The sequence below is a fragment of the Natrix helvetica genome (genome assembly GCF_964273705.1).
Source record: "Natrix helvetica genome assembly, chromosome: 12".
Lineage (NCBI taxonomy): Eukaryota > Metazoa > Chordata > Lepidosauria > Squamata > Natricidae > Natrix > Natrix helvetica.
The window spans coordinates 9,454,865-9,471,790 of NC_138556.1; the positions used below are offsets into that span (position 1 = coordinate 9,454,865).

Below are 16,926 nucleotides of genomic sequence, written 5' to 3' on the forward strand. Positions count from 1 at the left end.
TTTGCTTCTCATCCAAGAAGCTTCTTGGATGAGAAGTGAACTGTCTTCAAGGAAAAACAAAGAAAGGAGAGTTGCCTCTTGAAAAAGCACCTTTGGGACAACCTTGACCTGGATGACTGAGACTCTCCACAAACCTTTAGCGAAACAAAATGTTTCGTCTCCCTCCCCCCCTCTTTTTTGAGGATGTTTTTTATTTGAATCAGCTTTCCTGATTGTCTCCCATTCTGGTCCTCATCAAGTCTGATTCTGCTTACATTTCAAGATCAGCCTAGGATGTAGAAATAATTTATTTATAGTATTATGCTCAACAATTCTCCATTCCTTTTATACCGGTTCTCCTTCAGCTTAATGAAAGAAAACATGCTTCAATATTCCTTCTAAAGGAGAATAGAACTTTGGTGAAATTCTTCTGGGTGGAAAGTTGTGTTCCTGCACTTATTCAATTATGAAGCATTCACACATTCCTTAAACCTCTTTCATTGCTGAATCTTCTATTCAGCGTTCTGCAGCCTCCCTGACTACTCAAGCTTGAAAAGTCCTCTAGTAGGAGTATCTTCCTGACATTTTCTGTTAGAATTTAGTGAAAATCCAAGAAACCATGAAGATTTCCTGACTGTTGGGCAGAGGATTAAGGAAGGTTATTTGCATGTATCCTCATCTAAAGGGTAGGGGAATGCTCTGATTTTCATTATGCCTCCTTTCTCCAGTAATTTAAAAGAATATTTCCCATGCTTCTTTTCAATCCCAAGTATTCCATTCCTCTTATTAGATTTTCTGATTAGGAAACGTGGACAGAATGACTGTCAGTCCTGGAAGCCATCTTTTACATTGGGCCTTCAGGCCTGCCACATTTTCCGCTTTGGGAAAATGGGAGGGGGGATTATATGGAATATGGGTGTTATATAGTCTAAATAAGATTCCTTTCTCAGAGAGTCAAGGACATCTTGCCCTGCAGCTGTGATGGTGTGACTGGGAGGCATCTCCAGTTTTGGACGGTGTCTGATTGGATCATGTGATGGATATGTGGGCGTTGGGCAGGGACCTGAACTTTCTTTAGGATGGAGAAAACCTGGAAACTTTCAGATTTGGGTTTTCCCAGATGTGCCAATATGACATCTCTAATAAAATAGAACTTTGAGGAAACTCAAGCCTCGGGGTCTTCTTTCGTTGGGGGTGTTACTTGGGACCCTGACAATGACTTCGAAGGGATAAATTTGGGAATAGCAAAGAAGATGAATATAGAATAATTAAAATACATTTCATCATAGTCCTATTAGAACAGGGGTGTCCAAACTTGGGAACTTTAAGACTTGTGGACTTCAACTCCCTGAATTCCCCAGCCAGGCTGGCTGGGGAATTCTGGGAGTTGAAGTCCACAAGTCTTAAAGTTCCCAAGTTTGGACACCCCTGTATTAGAACAATAGCTGTTTTTGGGAAAGGAATTGGTTGGCTGAGAACTCCAGTGGTGGCAGCTTCACTGGTGGCCAACTCACCATGGCCAACTTGCCACTAGACATTTGCCACAGAACAAGAGTTACAATAATATCAAATAAGTGGTGGGATATATAATCATTAAAGAAAAGATTAGGAAATTTGGAAATAGCCAAATATACACAGTTATAGTTTATTTAAATTGGTTTGGATGGCTGGTAGAAAACAACACATCAAAAATATTTTCAGTTATCATCATTATCCACTTTTAATTACTTTGAGAATGTTCTTTGGAAAGTTTACATATTAATTGGAGATGAGAAACATCTGTTATCAAAACCCTATAAAATATGACTAGTACTATGAGTACAAACAACATGATTAGAGAAGAGCAAGACTTAACATCATTAATTACATCTATAATAATGAGACAATACGGTTATGGAGAAATAATGTTTCATTATGTGCTTAATCTGCAGGCAAACTGTTTTAAAACAACGTTTTACTAGTATGTAATACCATAAGAATTATGCAAAATAATATGATTTAAAGAATGCTAATTCTTGGAAATGTCATATTGAAGAAAGAAGATAGATATTCACGCATTATGGATTTGTAAAATCAGCTGAAACATTATGGAAGGGATGCAAAGGGGATAATTTTATCTTGATGAATTACAAACAAAGAAAACAAAACCTGAGCTTTTCAAAAAAATTATTGATCTTTCTGCAAATGGTATTTGTTTCTTATAATAGTAACATTTTACTATCACAACTAGCTTCTCTGTCATTGCAGGTATGGTTATATAAGGTTTGGGGTTGAGTCTATTTGTTTATTTTTGGCAACAATATCGGTATGATTTACCATTGCATTTTTTGTGATTTTTTTTTTAAAGTAGATAGCACTGGGGGGGCATCCCATTCTAGGCTACAACCCTGGGTTTTTCTGATGAATGTTTATCCAAAACGTATCTTAAGAAGAATAAGAGAAATCAAATAGAGCTGGAAGAGACCTTGGAGGTCTTCTAATCCAATCCCCTGCTCAAGCTGGAAACCCTATACCATTGCAGACAGGAAATGGCATAGGGTCTTAGTTGATCTTAATTTGGCTGCTTAGCTTTTCAAGACCACCAAAGATCAGTTAGGAATTCTCATTATTATTTTACCTAATTTTATTAAGGGGTGCAGTGGCTCAGTGGCTAAAGCACTGAGCTTGTCGATCAGAAAGGTCGGCAGTTCAGCAGTTCGAATCCCTAGCGTCGCATAATGGAGTGAGGTAACATTACTTGTCCCAGCTTCTGCCAAAGCATGTAAAAATGCAAGTAGGAAAATAGGAACCACCTTTGGTGGGAAGGTAACAGCATTCCATGCGCCTTCGGCATTTAGTCATGCCGGCCACATGACCACGGAGATGTTTTCAGACAGCGCTGGCTCTTCGGCTTTGAAACAGAGATGAGCACCGCCCCCTAGAGTTGGGAACGAGTAATACATATGTGCCTTTACCTTTAATTTTGTTAAGTCTTTTGATTATAGCAATAAAAACTAATATACACTGGAGTTCTGGAAACATAATTATCTAATAAAAATTAATCTAGCCGCTTTTACTATATGCTCACAGTGATTTTCTAACAATGTTTAAAAATACAATGGTATATTTCATTTAACTTGTGCCAAATAATGCAGAGGTATCTGCTTTTTTCTCCCTCCTCATTCTGTCTCCCACTCACTATTGAATCTTAAAAAGACCTATTATTCTTATTGTGTATATCCTGCGGGGAAGATAAACACTCATCAAGTTGAATATTTATTGCCAAGGATTACATTCAAGAATGTAGGACGTGGGAATTGAGCTCCTGGAGATAGATTTTGCTATCCCATACAAATAGGTTAACGGCTTGTGCCTTGCTGACATTGGGCAGAATAATGTGGAGAGGCAGCCTAATCTTATGCCACACACGGACATCCAGTAACAATCAAGATTTATTGATTCAAACTTTTTTAAAAAAAAATCACATTCATTCACTCGTACTCTTTATGTACCATCCCATAGTTAGCTGGCGAAGCCTAAGTGTCCAGTCTCTTCTTAAAAAACCTCCAGTGATGGAATACCCACAACTTCTCTACGCAAGCTGTTTCACTGGTTAATTGTTCTCACTGTTAGGAAGTTTCTCCTTAGTTCCAGATTGCTTCTCTGCTTGATTGGTTTCCATCCATGGTTTCTTGTCTTGCCTTTGGGTGCTTTGGAAAACAAATTGACCCTGTCTTCTTTGGGGAAGCCCCTCAACAACTGGAATAATGCTATCATGTCACCCCTATTCCTTCTTTTCTCCAGACTAGCCAAATGTAAATCCTGCAATCGTTCTTTATCTGTTTTCATCTCCAGGCGTTTAATCATCCTAGTTGCTCTTCTCTGCACTTTTTCCAAAGTCTCAACATCTGTTTTTTTTTTTTTTTTGTAATGTGGTAACCAAAACTGGATGCAGCATTCCAGGGGTGGCCTTACTGAGATTTGATGAAGCAATACTAATACTTCGCTTCATTTTGATTCTATACCTCTCTCTTTTTTTCCAACAGAGACTTAAACAGCTTGTTCTTTTTGATGGTTTACAGTATCAGCAATGTCTGTCACAGATTCCTTTTCAGGTCACCTCAGCTGTTAGGTTTCTACTCAGTTGGGACTTGTTGTATGGCACTTAGCAATCCATTCTGGCTGCTGTCCTCTGGTTTCTGATCTTGATCAACTGTTTCCCAGGTTCATGCATCAATGTTCCTTGCTGAGGACTGCATTCTTCCATTCAATAAAGTGATAGCTATTTTCTTTTCCTAACCCTCTCACCTATTTAACAAACCCTGATGCCAGATTGCTTGCTGTCTCCCGACGATCAGGAAACATTATAAACAGAGTTGCATTGTTCAAAGGCAGTTGGATCCTTTTCTCTCCCCTTCTCCCCAGTGTTCGATAATATTCTTTTTTTCTGAAGAAACAACGTGGATCTAATTTTCTACATTTAATCCATCCATTTAATACTTTTTAGAGTATTCCACACACATTTCAATATATATTGCAAGTGAAATCAAGTTGGCTGGCTCTGTCCCTGACATTAATACTTTCTGTGTGATCTGGGTCTTTATTGAAACATTGTTTTAAGGTTGTGAGCAGTGACGTGTGTACAAATCCGGGGGGTTGCCAAATCACCATAATAAAGTAAATCCATGTGCATATATCCATGGGCCCTTTGTCAGTTACCTTGCTGCATCTAGATCAGAGGTGGTATTCAGTCGGTTCAGACTGGTTCGCCCAAACCGGTAGCGGAAGTTGTGGGTGGGCCTGCCCACCTGCCTCCCACTCTATGCCGTTCTATTTTTGGTTTTTGAGGCCAGGCGCATGCATGGGGGGCAAGCCTGTGGTAACAAAATGTGAAACTCACCGCTGATCTAGATATTAGGGATTTGAAGAACTAGTGACCACAGTTATTGGTGAAGGACACTCCAAGCACTGAGAAGATAAATGGAAGATGTGACCTGACCTATCCTATCGTGAGGAAGTATAATGTTTGTATAAAGTAGAAAGACCATCTTCAGAGAAAAGATTGAGAATTCTTTGAGCAGGAACAAGCTCTTAGGAAATGTGAACCAGTCGAGGTGGATCCTCATTCATTATGGGGAAAGGACAGCTTTCTCGCCCTCCCTTCAGGAGAGACAAGAGGAAGTTGGACACCATCAAGAACAGGATCTGTAGAAGGTCACTGGAGATGCCTTAGGTCCATTTGTACAACTGAAACATTACAAAGAATTCTCTATGGAAGACAAGTAAAGTATTTTGGATTGAATTGGATCCTGACAATCAGTAGTTCATGAATAATGGAATGTTTGTAATGGTCTCTCTCTCTATCTCTTTCTGTCTCTTTCTGTCTGTTTGTCTCTCTCTCTGTCCCTCTGTCTCTCTCTGTCCCTCTGTCTCTCTGTGTCTGTCTCTTTGTTTATCTTTCTGTATCTCTCTCTCTCTGTCTCTCTCTCTTTCTGTCTCTTTCTGTCTGTCTCTCTCTCTGTCTCTCTGTCTCTCTGTCTCTTTCTGTCTCTCTCTCTGTGTCTCTGTCTCTGTCTGTCTCTTTGTCTTTCTGTATCTCTCTCTATCTTTCTATCTCTCTGTCTCTCTCTGTCTCTCTGTCTCTGTCTCTGTCTGTCTCTGTCTCTCTCTCTCTCTGTTGCCAAGGAGTGGATGCAGTGTACAGGATGTCATTGAAGCTAGCTAACTTTCTCTTGTAACAACAATTTCCTGTCCTTGATGCTGACTCCACAGTGCTGCCTAATATTTGCTGTTTGACTCTTTTGTGACTTTATATCCGGCGCTAATAAAGCTGTCTTGACATCTGGGATGTTCCAGTCTGCTACACACCTTTGAGTCCGCTGGAACAAGCTGCGGGGTCAGCCATACCAGAACAGTGACATTGGCAAAGACAGTGATGCAGAAGAGCTGAAGGAAGGTGTAATTTCAAATGCTTGCTTAGAAACCGTGTATTCTGCAATTTGTCCCTCCCTTCGACTCCACCTCTTGATAGAAGGTTGAATTATGTGTTGCCTTTTCAATAATGAAGTATCTTGTTCCACCTTTTTTACTTTACCATAAACATGGCCCCGTTCAAGTATTGGATTTCTGACATTGTTTTGAAACCTGCAGTGGTTAAATGAACAGGAACGTCAAGCTAAGCACGAGGATCAGGTGCTGGGAATAATGAAGGGTTTGGAAACTACGTCTTAAGAGGAGATATTGATTTAGCCTTACATACAATGATTGATAGGATGAAACTTTTCAAGTTTCTGAGGGAGCGTCATCTAGAAATCTACAAGCGTGCAAAGGCTTCGGTTAGAGGAAGGCAGACTCTGCTTCAATGTTAAGGAAAACTACCCAATAATTAAAAGCTATTTGGCAGTGCAACTATTAAGAGCCAAGGTGGCGCAGGGAGTGCAGTACTGCAGGCTACTTCTGCTGACTACTTGCTGTCTGCAATTTGGCAGTTCAAATCTCTTTGGGCAAGCAGGAGACAAGCTCAAGAAGAGCCGTGGTGGGACAGTGGTTAGGGTGCAGTACTGCAGACTACTTCTGCTGACTGCTGGCTGTCTGCAATTTGGCAGTTCAAATCTCTCAGGGCAAGCAGGAGACAAGCTCAAGAAGAGCCGTGGTGGGACAGTGGTTAGGGTGCAGTACTGCAGGCTACTTCTGCTGACTGCTGGCTGTCTGCAATTTGGCAGTTCAAATCTCTCAGGGCAAGCAGGAGACAAGCTCAAGAAGAGCCGTGGTGGGACAGTGGTTAGGGTGCAGTACTGCAGACTACTTCTGCTGACTGCTGTCTGTCTGCAATTTGGCAGTTCAAATCTCTTTGGGCAAGCAGGAGACAAGCTCAAGAAGGTGCAGTACTGCAGGCTACTTCTGCTGACTGCTGGCTGCCTGCAATTTGGCATTTTGAATCTCTCAGGTTCAATGTTGACTCAGCCTTCCATCCTTCCGAGGTGGGTAAAATGAGGACCCAGATTGTTGGGGGCAAGAGGCTGACATTGTAAATCGTTTGGAGGGGGTTGTAAAAGCACTGTGAAGCAGTATATGTCTAAGCGCTGTTGCTATTGCTATTATCCAGAATGGCAGTGTGCTGTCCTTCACTGGTTGTTTGTAAGAAAATGCCATCAGCTAGGAATGCTTTAATTTGGATTTCTGTACTCAGCAGAGGGTTGGGCCAAAGGCTCGCCTCCAAATTTCTTTGATTTTAAGAATACCCATCAAGGACAAATTAGGAAGCTGGGATAGAGAATTAATATGGTTTTGGATTTGGCTGTGAATGAGATATGAACCTAGTCATTGTTTGTAATCCACGGTTTATGGCTTAGCATGAACCAATTCACAATAGATTTTTCAATGTCATGCTTCAATGAAACCAACCACTGTAAAATGCAGCAGAAATAGAAACATTTCTTGAAGCTGGGTGACCTTAGAGAGTTGACAGGGTGATTGAGTTTTCTCTTCCTCGGGTTCTGAAAACTGGTCTCTCAGAAGGACTTTTCTCTGTGGCTACATCTGGAACAGCCCTCCCCAGCCTTGTTTTGTATTCAACTCCAGAATTCTCACCAATGGGCAGTCTATTGAAATGAGCCACGGTGGCGCAGTGGTTAGAGTGCAGTATTGCAGGCTGCTTCTGCTGCCTGCTGGCTGCCTGCAATTTGGCAGTTTGAATCTCAATAGGCTCAAAGTTGACTCAGCCTTCCATCTTTCCGAGGTCGGTAAAATGAGGACCCAGATTGTTGGAGGCAATAGGCTGACTGTAAACCACTTAGAGAGGGATGTAAAGCAGTGCAAAGTGGTATATAACTCTAAGTGTTATTGCTCGTTTGGCTAGGAAATTCTGGGGGCTGAAATTCACAGCTCTAGAAGATGACCAGCTTGGTCTGGAAAGTTCTGGAGTGGTTTGAGATCTTCAAGAGCAGATAATGTTATTTGGGGATTATCAGGGAGTTGAAGTGTCCTTTCTTCCAAGATTCAGGTTGATTGGAATGAGACCTTTGATGATGAATTGCCCAAAGCAATCAGAGGGCAGATTAGTTTGTATGTCTAGGCGTACTGATGTAATGTAACCTTTTTCTCTCAGGGTAGATGGATGTCATGGTTAGATGTCAGCAATAAAATCTTTAATTGATTTATAGTCCCCTTACAGAGTTGTTTATGTTGTGCCAATTGGTTTGTCTGTTGCCAGGCTGCTGACAAAAAACGTGGCGGCACAAGGTTATTTCCCCCCCAGCTCTGCTGATTAGTTTATCAAGGCTCAAACACGTTATTCAAGAGAAATGGGCAGATACGCCTTTCAAACCATCCTTATGTAAGCTCTGCTAAACTTTTCACCTGGCATTTAACATCAACCTTGGGAGAGTTAATTTGGAAGTCCCTGGGTGACATGCAAACAGCACTTCTGTTCATTATAAATAGATGTTTAATCCATGATCTTTCTTGGGGAACATCAAAGTTAATTTTGAGACTCCACTGTTTCCCCCCCACCTCCCTTCTATGTTCTGATTCAGCACATTGGGCTGTGTTGTTTTATTGAGCAAGCCAACATTGGGTCGGTTTATATTACATGCTAAAGGTGGATCAATGGCTAAGACGCTGAGCTTGTTGATCAGAAAGGTTGACAGTTCAGTGGTTCGAATCCCTAACGCCGCGTAACAAAGTGAGCTCCCATTACTTGTCCCAACTTCTGCCAACCTAGGAGTTCGAAAGCACGTAAAAAATGCAAGTAGAAAAATAGGGACCACCTTGGGTGGGAAGGTAACAGCGTTTTGTGCGTGTTTAGTCATGTCAGCCACATGACCTCGGAGACGTCTTCGGACAGCACTGGCTCTTTGGCTTTGAAATGGAGATGAGCACTGCCCCCTAGAGTCTGGAATGATTAGCACATATGTGTGAGGGGAACATTTACCTTTTATATTACATGCTAAGCTGTAAACTGTGGTAGAAAATAAAATCTGCTTCAAATCAAATTTAACGGCATTTATGCCAGAGGTGGGAGGTTTGGGACATGATTCAGAAGTGATTTGATGTGGCCAGCATTGTCTACAGCAGGGGTGTCCAAACTTGGGAACTTTAAGACTTGTGGACTTCAACTCGGAATTCTGGGAGTTGAAGTCCACAAGTCTTAAAGTTCCCAAGTTTGGACACCCCTGGTCTACAGCTTTGAACTTCCCAGAACCAGTTTGGTCTGGTAGTTAAGGCACCAGGTAGAAAGCAAGAGACGGTGACTGTGGAGTTTTTCAGTCATCCAGGTCATAGTTGTCTCACAGGTGCTCTTTTCTTCAAAAGGTAACTTCTTCCTCAAGGAAAAGAAACAGTCCAGTTGCCTTTTGAAGAAAAAAAAAAAGCACCTTTCACACAGCAGACTTTGAGTTCACTCCTGCCTGGGGCAGGAAAGTCAGTTGGGTGACTTTGAGCCAAGCACCAGGAGACAGTGAGTTCTAGTCTCATTTTAGCAGTGAAAGTTGTCTTGCTGAGCTTGAGCCAGTCGCTCTCTCTCTCAACCCACAGGGTATTATTGTGGGGAAAATAGGAGGACGAAGGTGTGCTGAATATGTTAGCTACCTTGCTATTTGTAAAAATAATAAAGGTAGGAATAAATAAATAACAAATGATCCCCTGTCCAAATGCTTACAGGTGCAACACTGTTTAGTTTTCTGGACTGCTTGCTGAATGATTCCAACCCGAATAGAATAGAATAGAATAGAATAGAATAGAATAGAATAGAATAGAATAGAATTCTTTATTGGCTAAGTATGATTGGACACACAAGGAATTTGTCTTTGGTGCATATGCTCTCAGTGTACATAAAGAAAAATAAAATAAAATCTAATCATCAAGAATCATAAGATACAACACTTAATGATAGTCATAGGTTACTAATAAGAAATAAAATTATACTAGGAAAACAATAAAACAATATAAATGTTAAAGATAGAAGCAACATGGTTATAGTCATAAGTGGAAAGAGATAGATACTAGGAGAGAGTTAGGTAATAGGAAGGAAGAGAAGAATAATAGAAATGCAGAGGTAGTGAATAGTTTGACAGTGTTGAGGGAATTATTTTTTTAGCAGAGTGATGGCATTCAGGAAAAAAACTGTCCTTGTGTCTGGTGTGCAGTGCCCTTTAGCATCATTTTGAGGGTAGAAGTTGAAACAATTCATGTCCAGGAGGTCAGGGGTCAGTAGATATTTTCACAGCCCGCTTTATAGGAAAATAGGAGGACGAAGGTGTGTTGAATATGTTAGCTACCTTGAGTTATTTGTAAAAATAATCAAGGCCGGATAGAAATAAATAAATAAATTATCCTCCCCATCCAAATACTTACAGGTGCAACAATGTTTAGTTTTCTGGACTGCTTGTTGAATGATACAAAATACTTTAGCTAGACAAGATACGTCAAATCCAAACAAATTACCTTGTTAGCATGCATTAGTCATTATTGCTTGTAAAAAAAATTCTTATCAGTACTATTAATTCTCCAGTGTCAGGATATTTTGTGTATATTTAAAGCAATCATTTTTACCTACATATGCTTCATGCAATTATTTACATTTTCCTCAATGCTTATCTTTCTGCGTATTCCCCTTTCATCTCATTTGTCTGTACCAATTAACTTAAAATACTAACTCTTCATTTCTCCAGCCAGTAAACTCTGTTTCTTGAAAGCTTATGCTATCATAAATCCATTTGCCTTCGACTCCTCTTCGAGGTGCCTCGGGTTGTGTTGTTGTTTTTGTACCTTTGATCTCCTGCTGAAGTTCCAGCTTTGAAATGTTAGAGCAACAATAGCAAGAAAAGAATCTCTAATTGCATCTTGATCACATGTTTGAACAATGGAAGCTCAAGCAGCCTGCGTTTATGCAGACACAGACAATTGGTCTATTCTCTCTAGAGCCCTTGTCAAGCCCATCTCACCTCTAGAGTGCCTAAAACACTTTTAACGAGTGGGATTCTTTCTTTCTTTTGCTTACATATAAAATAATACAATATATTGTAAAAGCAAAATAATGTTTATGAAGGATTGTGTTTATATTGCAGAGTTCCCATGACAAAGATGTGATTCTGAATACCCTGAGTATTCTCACAAATCTTCTTTTTGTTGGTAAGTGGAAAATTGAATATTCTATTATAGGGTTTAAGATGAGGGGTCTTATATCAGAAAGTACATCCCAGTGTACTAATTTTTTAGAAATACAATTGGATAATCTTAGCTTTGGATTAATAGTTTTCTACCCACATTTTTTTGCACTGTAAAGTGAAATGCATTATTTACATTAGATGGATGGGTGGATGGATGGATGGATGGATGGATGGATGGATGGATAGCTAAATGACAAATAGATGATAGTCAGACAGACAGATATAGATGATAGGTAGGATAGATGGATGGATGGATGGATGGATGGATAGGTAGATGATAGATAGATGATAGATAGAGACATGGATGATAGGTAAGATAGATAGATAGATGATAGATAGATAGATAGATAGATAGATAGATAGATAGATAGATAGATAGATAGATATTATTTATTTTATTTATTTATTTTACCGTGCTTCTAGACCGCCCCCTCTCCCAAAAGGGACTCGGGGCGGTGTACAGTCCATGCAAAATATATCAAAATACAATAAAAGTTGAATATGTACAGTTGGAATGGAGGAGGTTAAAATGGAATTAAAAGAACTGTACCCAGCCAGTATATATAAATATAAATTTAAATTTCAAACCCCTAAAACACACACAATAAATTAAAAACAATACCCCTAAAAATAACCAGTTAATAGTACATTTGCCAGGAGGAACAGTTGTAATTATGCCAGGCCTGCTGATCGGAACAGGTGAGTCTTCAATTTTTGCCGGAAGGAGCGGAGGTCAGTAGTGGTTCTGATGTCGGGGGGGAGGTCATTCCAGAGGGTTGGGCCCATCACAGAGAAGGCCCTACTCCTTGGTGTCGCCCATTGGCATTGCCTAGTGGACGGCACCAGGAGAAGTCCCTCTCTGTGTGAGCGAATTGGCTGCAGGGATGTATGTGGGAGGATGCGATCCCGCAAGTAACTAGGTCCCGTGCCATGGAGCGCTTTAAAGATGGTAATCAGCACCTTGAAACGCACCCGAAAAACCACAGGTAGCCAGTGCAGCTCACGCAGGAGAGGTGTTACGTGGGAGTACCTTGTACTCCCCATCACAGCCCGCGCGGCTGCGTTCTGAACTAACTGCAGTCTCCGGGCGCGTCCGAAGGGCAGCCCCATGTAGAGAGCGTTGCAGTAATCCAGGCGGGACGTCACCAGCGCATGAGTGACCGTGCGTAGGGCATCCCGGTCCAGTAGGGGGCGCAATTGGTGCACCAGGTGAACCTGGTGGAACACCCCCCTTGCCACGGCTGCCACATGGTCATTCATTGACAGCCGGGCATCAAGGAGGACGCCCAAATTGCGTGCCCGTTCCACAGGGGGCAATTGTTCGCCCCCTATGGCCAGCGATGGAATCAGCTGGCTGAACCGAGGTGCCGGTAGCCACAGCCACTCAGTCTTGGAGGGGTTGAGTTTAAGTCTGTTGTCCCCCATCCAGACCCCGACGGCTTCCAAACACCGGGACATCACTTCGACAGCCTCGTTGGGGTGGTTTGGGGTTGAAATATACAGCTGAGTATCGTCAGCGTAGAGGTGGTACTCAACCCCAAAACCACGGATGATCTCACCCAGCGGCTTCACATATGTGTTGAACAGGAGAGGCGAGAGGACCGACCCCTGTGGCACTCCACAAGTGAGTGGTCTCGGGGTCGACCTCTGTCCCCCTGTCAACACACATTGCTTCCGGTCGGAGAGGTAGGAGCTGAACCACCGCAAAACGGTACCTCCGACTCCCATCCCCTCCAACCGGCGCAATAAGATACCATGGTCGATGGTATCAAAAGCTGCCGAGAGGTCTAATAGGACCAGGATAGAGGAACAACCTCTATCTCTGGCCCTCCAGAGATCATCGACCAACGCGACCAAGGCTGTCTCCGTGCTGTGCCCGGGTCGGAAGCCGGACTGGCGTGAGTCTAGATAATTGGATTCGTCAAGGTGTCGTGGAAACTGCTGCGCCACCACATTCTCGACAACCTTTGCTAGAAAGGGAAGGTTGGAGACTGGACGATAATTAGCTAGCTCCGTTGGGTCAAGTGAAGGCCTCTTAAGTAAGGGCCTCACCACCGCCTCCTTCAAGGCGGTTGGTAAGGATCCCTCACCCAATGAGGCATTCACCAGGCCCAGAAGCCAGCCTCGGGTCACCTCCCAAGATGCCAGTACCAACCAGGAGGGACACGGGTCCATTAAACATGTGGTGGGTCACAGCCGTCCACGCAACCTGTCCAAATCCTCGGGGGCAACAGAATCAAACTCCTCCCAGAGTGGACTCACAAGACTCACTGTTGGCAGTCCGTCCGGTCCACTGAGGGGGGCCCATCCGCTCTGGATCTGAGCGACTTTGTCCTGCAGATATTCCCCAAACTCCTCTGCTCTGCCCTGCAAGGGCGCCCCCTGCGTCCTCTGTGATAAGAGGGAGCGGGTCACCCTAAACAGGGCGGCAGGGCGGTTATCCGCGGACGCAATAAGAGCGGCGCAATATCTACGTTTGGCCGCCCTTAATGCCACAAGGTAGGTCCGTAAATAGGCTCTTACGTGTGTTCGATCAGATTCGGAGCGTGAGGACCTCCACCTGCTCTCTAGACGTCTCCTATGGCGCTTCATCACCCTCAGCCCCTCGGTATACCAAGGAGCCCGGGTGGGTCGCTGCCGCAGGAGAGGTCGCAAAGGCGCAACCCGGTCCAAGGCCCCAGCCGCCGCCCTATTCCAGGCGGCCGCTAGGTCCTCCGACCAAGCGCGGGTCAGGGCTACAGGTAATGGCCCAAGCTCCGTCTGGAACCTATCCGGCTCCATCAGGTGCTTGGGGCGGTACCAGCTTGGACCGTCTGGTCCCGCCTCCTCGCGGTGGGGGGTAGCGCCAGGGAAGTCCAGCCGGAGACATGAGTGATCTGACCATGACAGGGGTGTAACAACTAAGTCCCCTATACCCAGATCACTCGTCCACTGCTCAGATACAAAAACAAGGTCCAGTGTGTGGCCACCTTCGTGTGTGGGGCCCTGAATTAATTGATAGATAGATAGATAGATAGACAGACAGACAGACAGACAGACAGACATGATAGATTAGATAGATAGATAGATAGATAGATAGATAGATAGATAGATAGATAGATAGATATACAGATAGATACAGATAGACATAGATGATAGGTAGATTAGATAGATAGATAAATAGACAGTCAGACAGACATGCCTTTTCATCCTATTTAATTTCTATCATCTACCTACCTACCTACCTACCTATCATCTGTCAACTATTTTCAGAAGAAGATTATGGGTTTTTATTTTAAGTACCATATTTGATGGCCATCAGGAAATTTTATCCTCTGTAAATTTTGCCTAATCCACAAATTAAAATGGATGCAGGGGAACATCTGAATTAGATGGTTGCTTTGTAATAGAAAAGCAGCTGCTGGAAAAGAATTGTCGAGGGTGCCTAGTGCAGTTTAGAGCACGAAGGAAAATTGTGCAAATGGAGTTATTTACCCAGTTACTTTTTCCACCCTGATCACAATGCCCAATCCTAAATGTCCTGAAAAAAAATCCTTTCTCTAAATGGGCAGAATATTCAGTTGGATTGTCTTCTTTGGCTTTTAGAATTATCTAAGCTTTTAAGCTGTTTGGTGTAGTGGTTAAAGGCACCTGGCTAGTACCAGCAAGTCCATTGGTTTTAGTCTGCCTGCACCCCACCCATTTTAGGCATAAAGCCAACTGGCCGACCTTATGCTAGTCATTTTTTCTTACCCCTAGGCAGGGGTGGGCGTCTAAAATTTTAGCAAGGGGTTCTCTGCCCAGTTGCTGGGTGGGCATGTCAATGGTGGGTGTGGCCTAGTCGGCCTCCTGAACCATGGCAGGGAGGGCACTTTTGCTCTCCCCAGGCTCCGGATGCTTTTCTTGAGCCCCTAGGAGGGCGAAAACAGCCTCCCCGCACTCCAGAGGCCCTCTGGAGGCCGGAAATGGCCCCGTTTCTGGCCTTCTTGAATTTCTGGTAGGCCTGTTTTTTGTCCTCCCCGAGCCCCCGTGCATGCCCTGCACTTACCAGCATCCAAAATGGGCCGCATGGGGATTCCTGGGAGGTGCAGGGCGGGGTGGGCGGGGCGGGGCCAGTCAGAAGTGGGATTTGTGGGTTCTCCAAACTTAGTTAGTTTCTCTCCTGAACCCCTACGAACCCACAGCAGCCCACTTCTGCCCCTAGGAAAGAGGCGATGGCAAACCACTTCTAAAAGCCAAGAACACAGCAGGGACACTAGGAGTCAAAAGCTGACTTGAAGGTACCAGAAAAAAGAAGAAAAAAAAAAGGTTTCTGAGCATCACTGTACCTTCTCCTTTGGAATCTGTCAGCTCTGCCCATCCTGCTATGTCAGGAGTTCTTGGGTTTCTAGAATTCCCAGGTAATGAGCGCTAACCCAATGTGGTAGCTTGGAAAGCAAAGTCAAAGTCATTTGGAGGATAAGAAGGTTAGACAATTCTTACGCTGAATACCGTTCTTACCAGATAGTACATTCCACTGGGTGTGGAAAAAAAAAAGTCCCACATACCAGTGTGCAAAGTAAACCTGAACTCCTTAGAATCAACACATTGAGTATCTGGAACAGTATCTTTATGACTGTCTTTTCCTTTCCCCCAGGGACAAACAGGAGGGTCCAGTACACTATTAGCAAAGGGGGCAGTGAAGCCCTTTTGCAGGCATTGGTGAACGCAGCACGGACTTCAGTACCAGACTATGACATCTTGTTACCTCTCTTGCGTTTGCTGGTCAGAATTGGCTGTAAAGGTAATTATTGACGACAGCTGTTCAATTCCAAATGGTTCAGAGTAGCTTTCATCAAGCAACGATAACATTAATCATCATCGTCTAAATTGCAAGCATACCCAACTGTGCCATCCAACAGAGATAGATAAGTCCATAAATGCTTTCCCATTGAGTCTTCGTGGCTCAACAAGGATGAAATACTCTGGATATTGGGGGGGGGGGGGGGGGTTAACTGAGTCACAAGAGGGCAGCTATCTTTGAAAAGGCTGGATTCTTTCATTCCCATGGAGGTTTATCCAATAAACCTCCTTCCCAACTCTTACTGGATGCACAGTCTCCAACTGAAGCAGGTGGTCTCCAAATTATAGACAAAACAAAGTGACAAAATTACTTACTGAGCCTTTGAATGATAATCGCAGGGTTTCATACAGTCCTTATGTAGTATATTACCCAGAAAGAGGCTCACCCACTGTGATGTTTTGAATGGAATTGCCTCTTTCGTGAAAGAAAGCTGGAACCTAGTGTCCATCAATTTAAAAGCATATATTTCTGTCATTCCCTCTTCGCCACTCGTGACAACAACATCAGGGAAACAAGATCGTCCAGGAAATGATAAAGGGAAATACCCCAGCTCACTTCTTTGGGAGCTTGATTCAGGTTTTGTTTTAAAATGTTGATTTCCTTTTTTTAAAGAGATGCATTCATGTATCCTCGTAATCCTTAGCAGCCTTTTTCAGCAACTCTCAGAAGTTTTATAAGCATAGAAGAGCCTTTTCGGTTGTGGCCCCATCCCATGGAACATTCTTCCAGCAGAAGTGAAAGCTGCCCCTTCCCTTTTGGCATTTGGGAAGGGTATCAAAACCTGGCTTTTCCTGTTGGCCTGGGGCCTTGAGGGGGGCATCCACAGCTGAAGGTGACTGTTGGGGTAGAAGATCTCATTTCTGTCCCATCCATTTCTTGGTTTTTGTAGGCATGGTTTTAGTACAGTTTTTAATAATATTTTTAATGTTGGCTCATTTTAATCTTTTAATTATTTTTCACCTGTTTTGTTCATTTGTA

At 43.1% G+C, this 16,926-nt stretch overlaps 1 protein-coding gene across 2 annotated transcripts in view; it reads left to right on the forward strand.

The window, feature by feature from the left end:
* AGBL1 (AGBL carboxypeptidase 1) overlaps positions 1-16,926 on the forward strand; it is a 384,955-nt gene that overhangs the window by 10,816 nt on the left and 357,213 nt on the right. For both annotated transcript variants that reach the window (XM_081964808.1, XM_081964809.1), the window contains exons 2-3: positions 11,025-11,088; positions 15,742-15,888. In XM_081964808.1, coding sequence (XP_081820934.1) covers positions 11,025-11,088; positions 15,742-15,888 — 211 coding nt within the window. The remainder of the gene's footprint in view (positions 1-11,024; positions 11,089-15,741; positions 15,889-16,926) is intronic.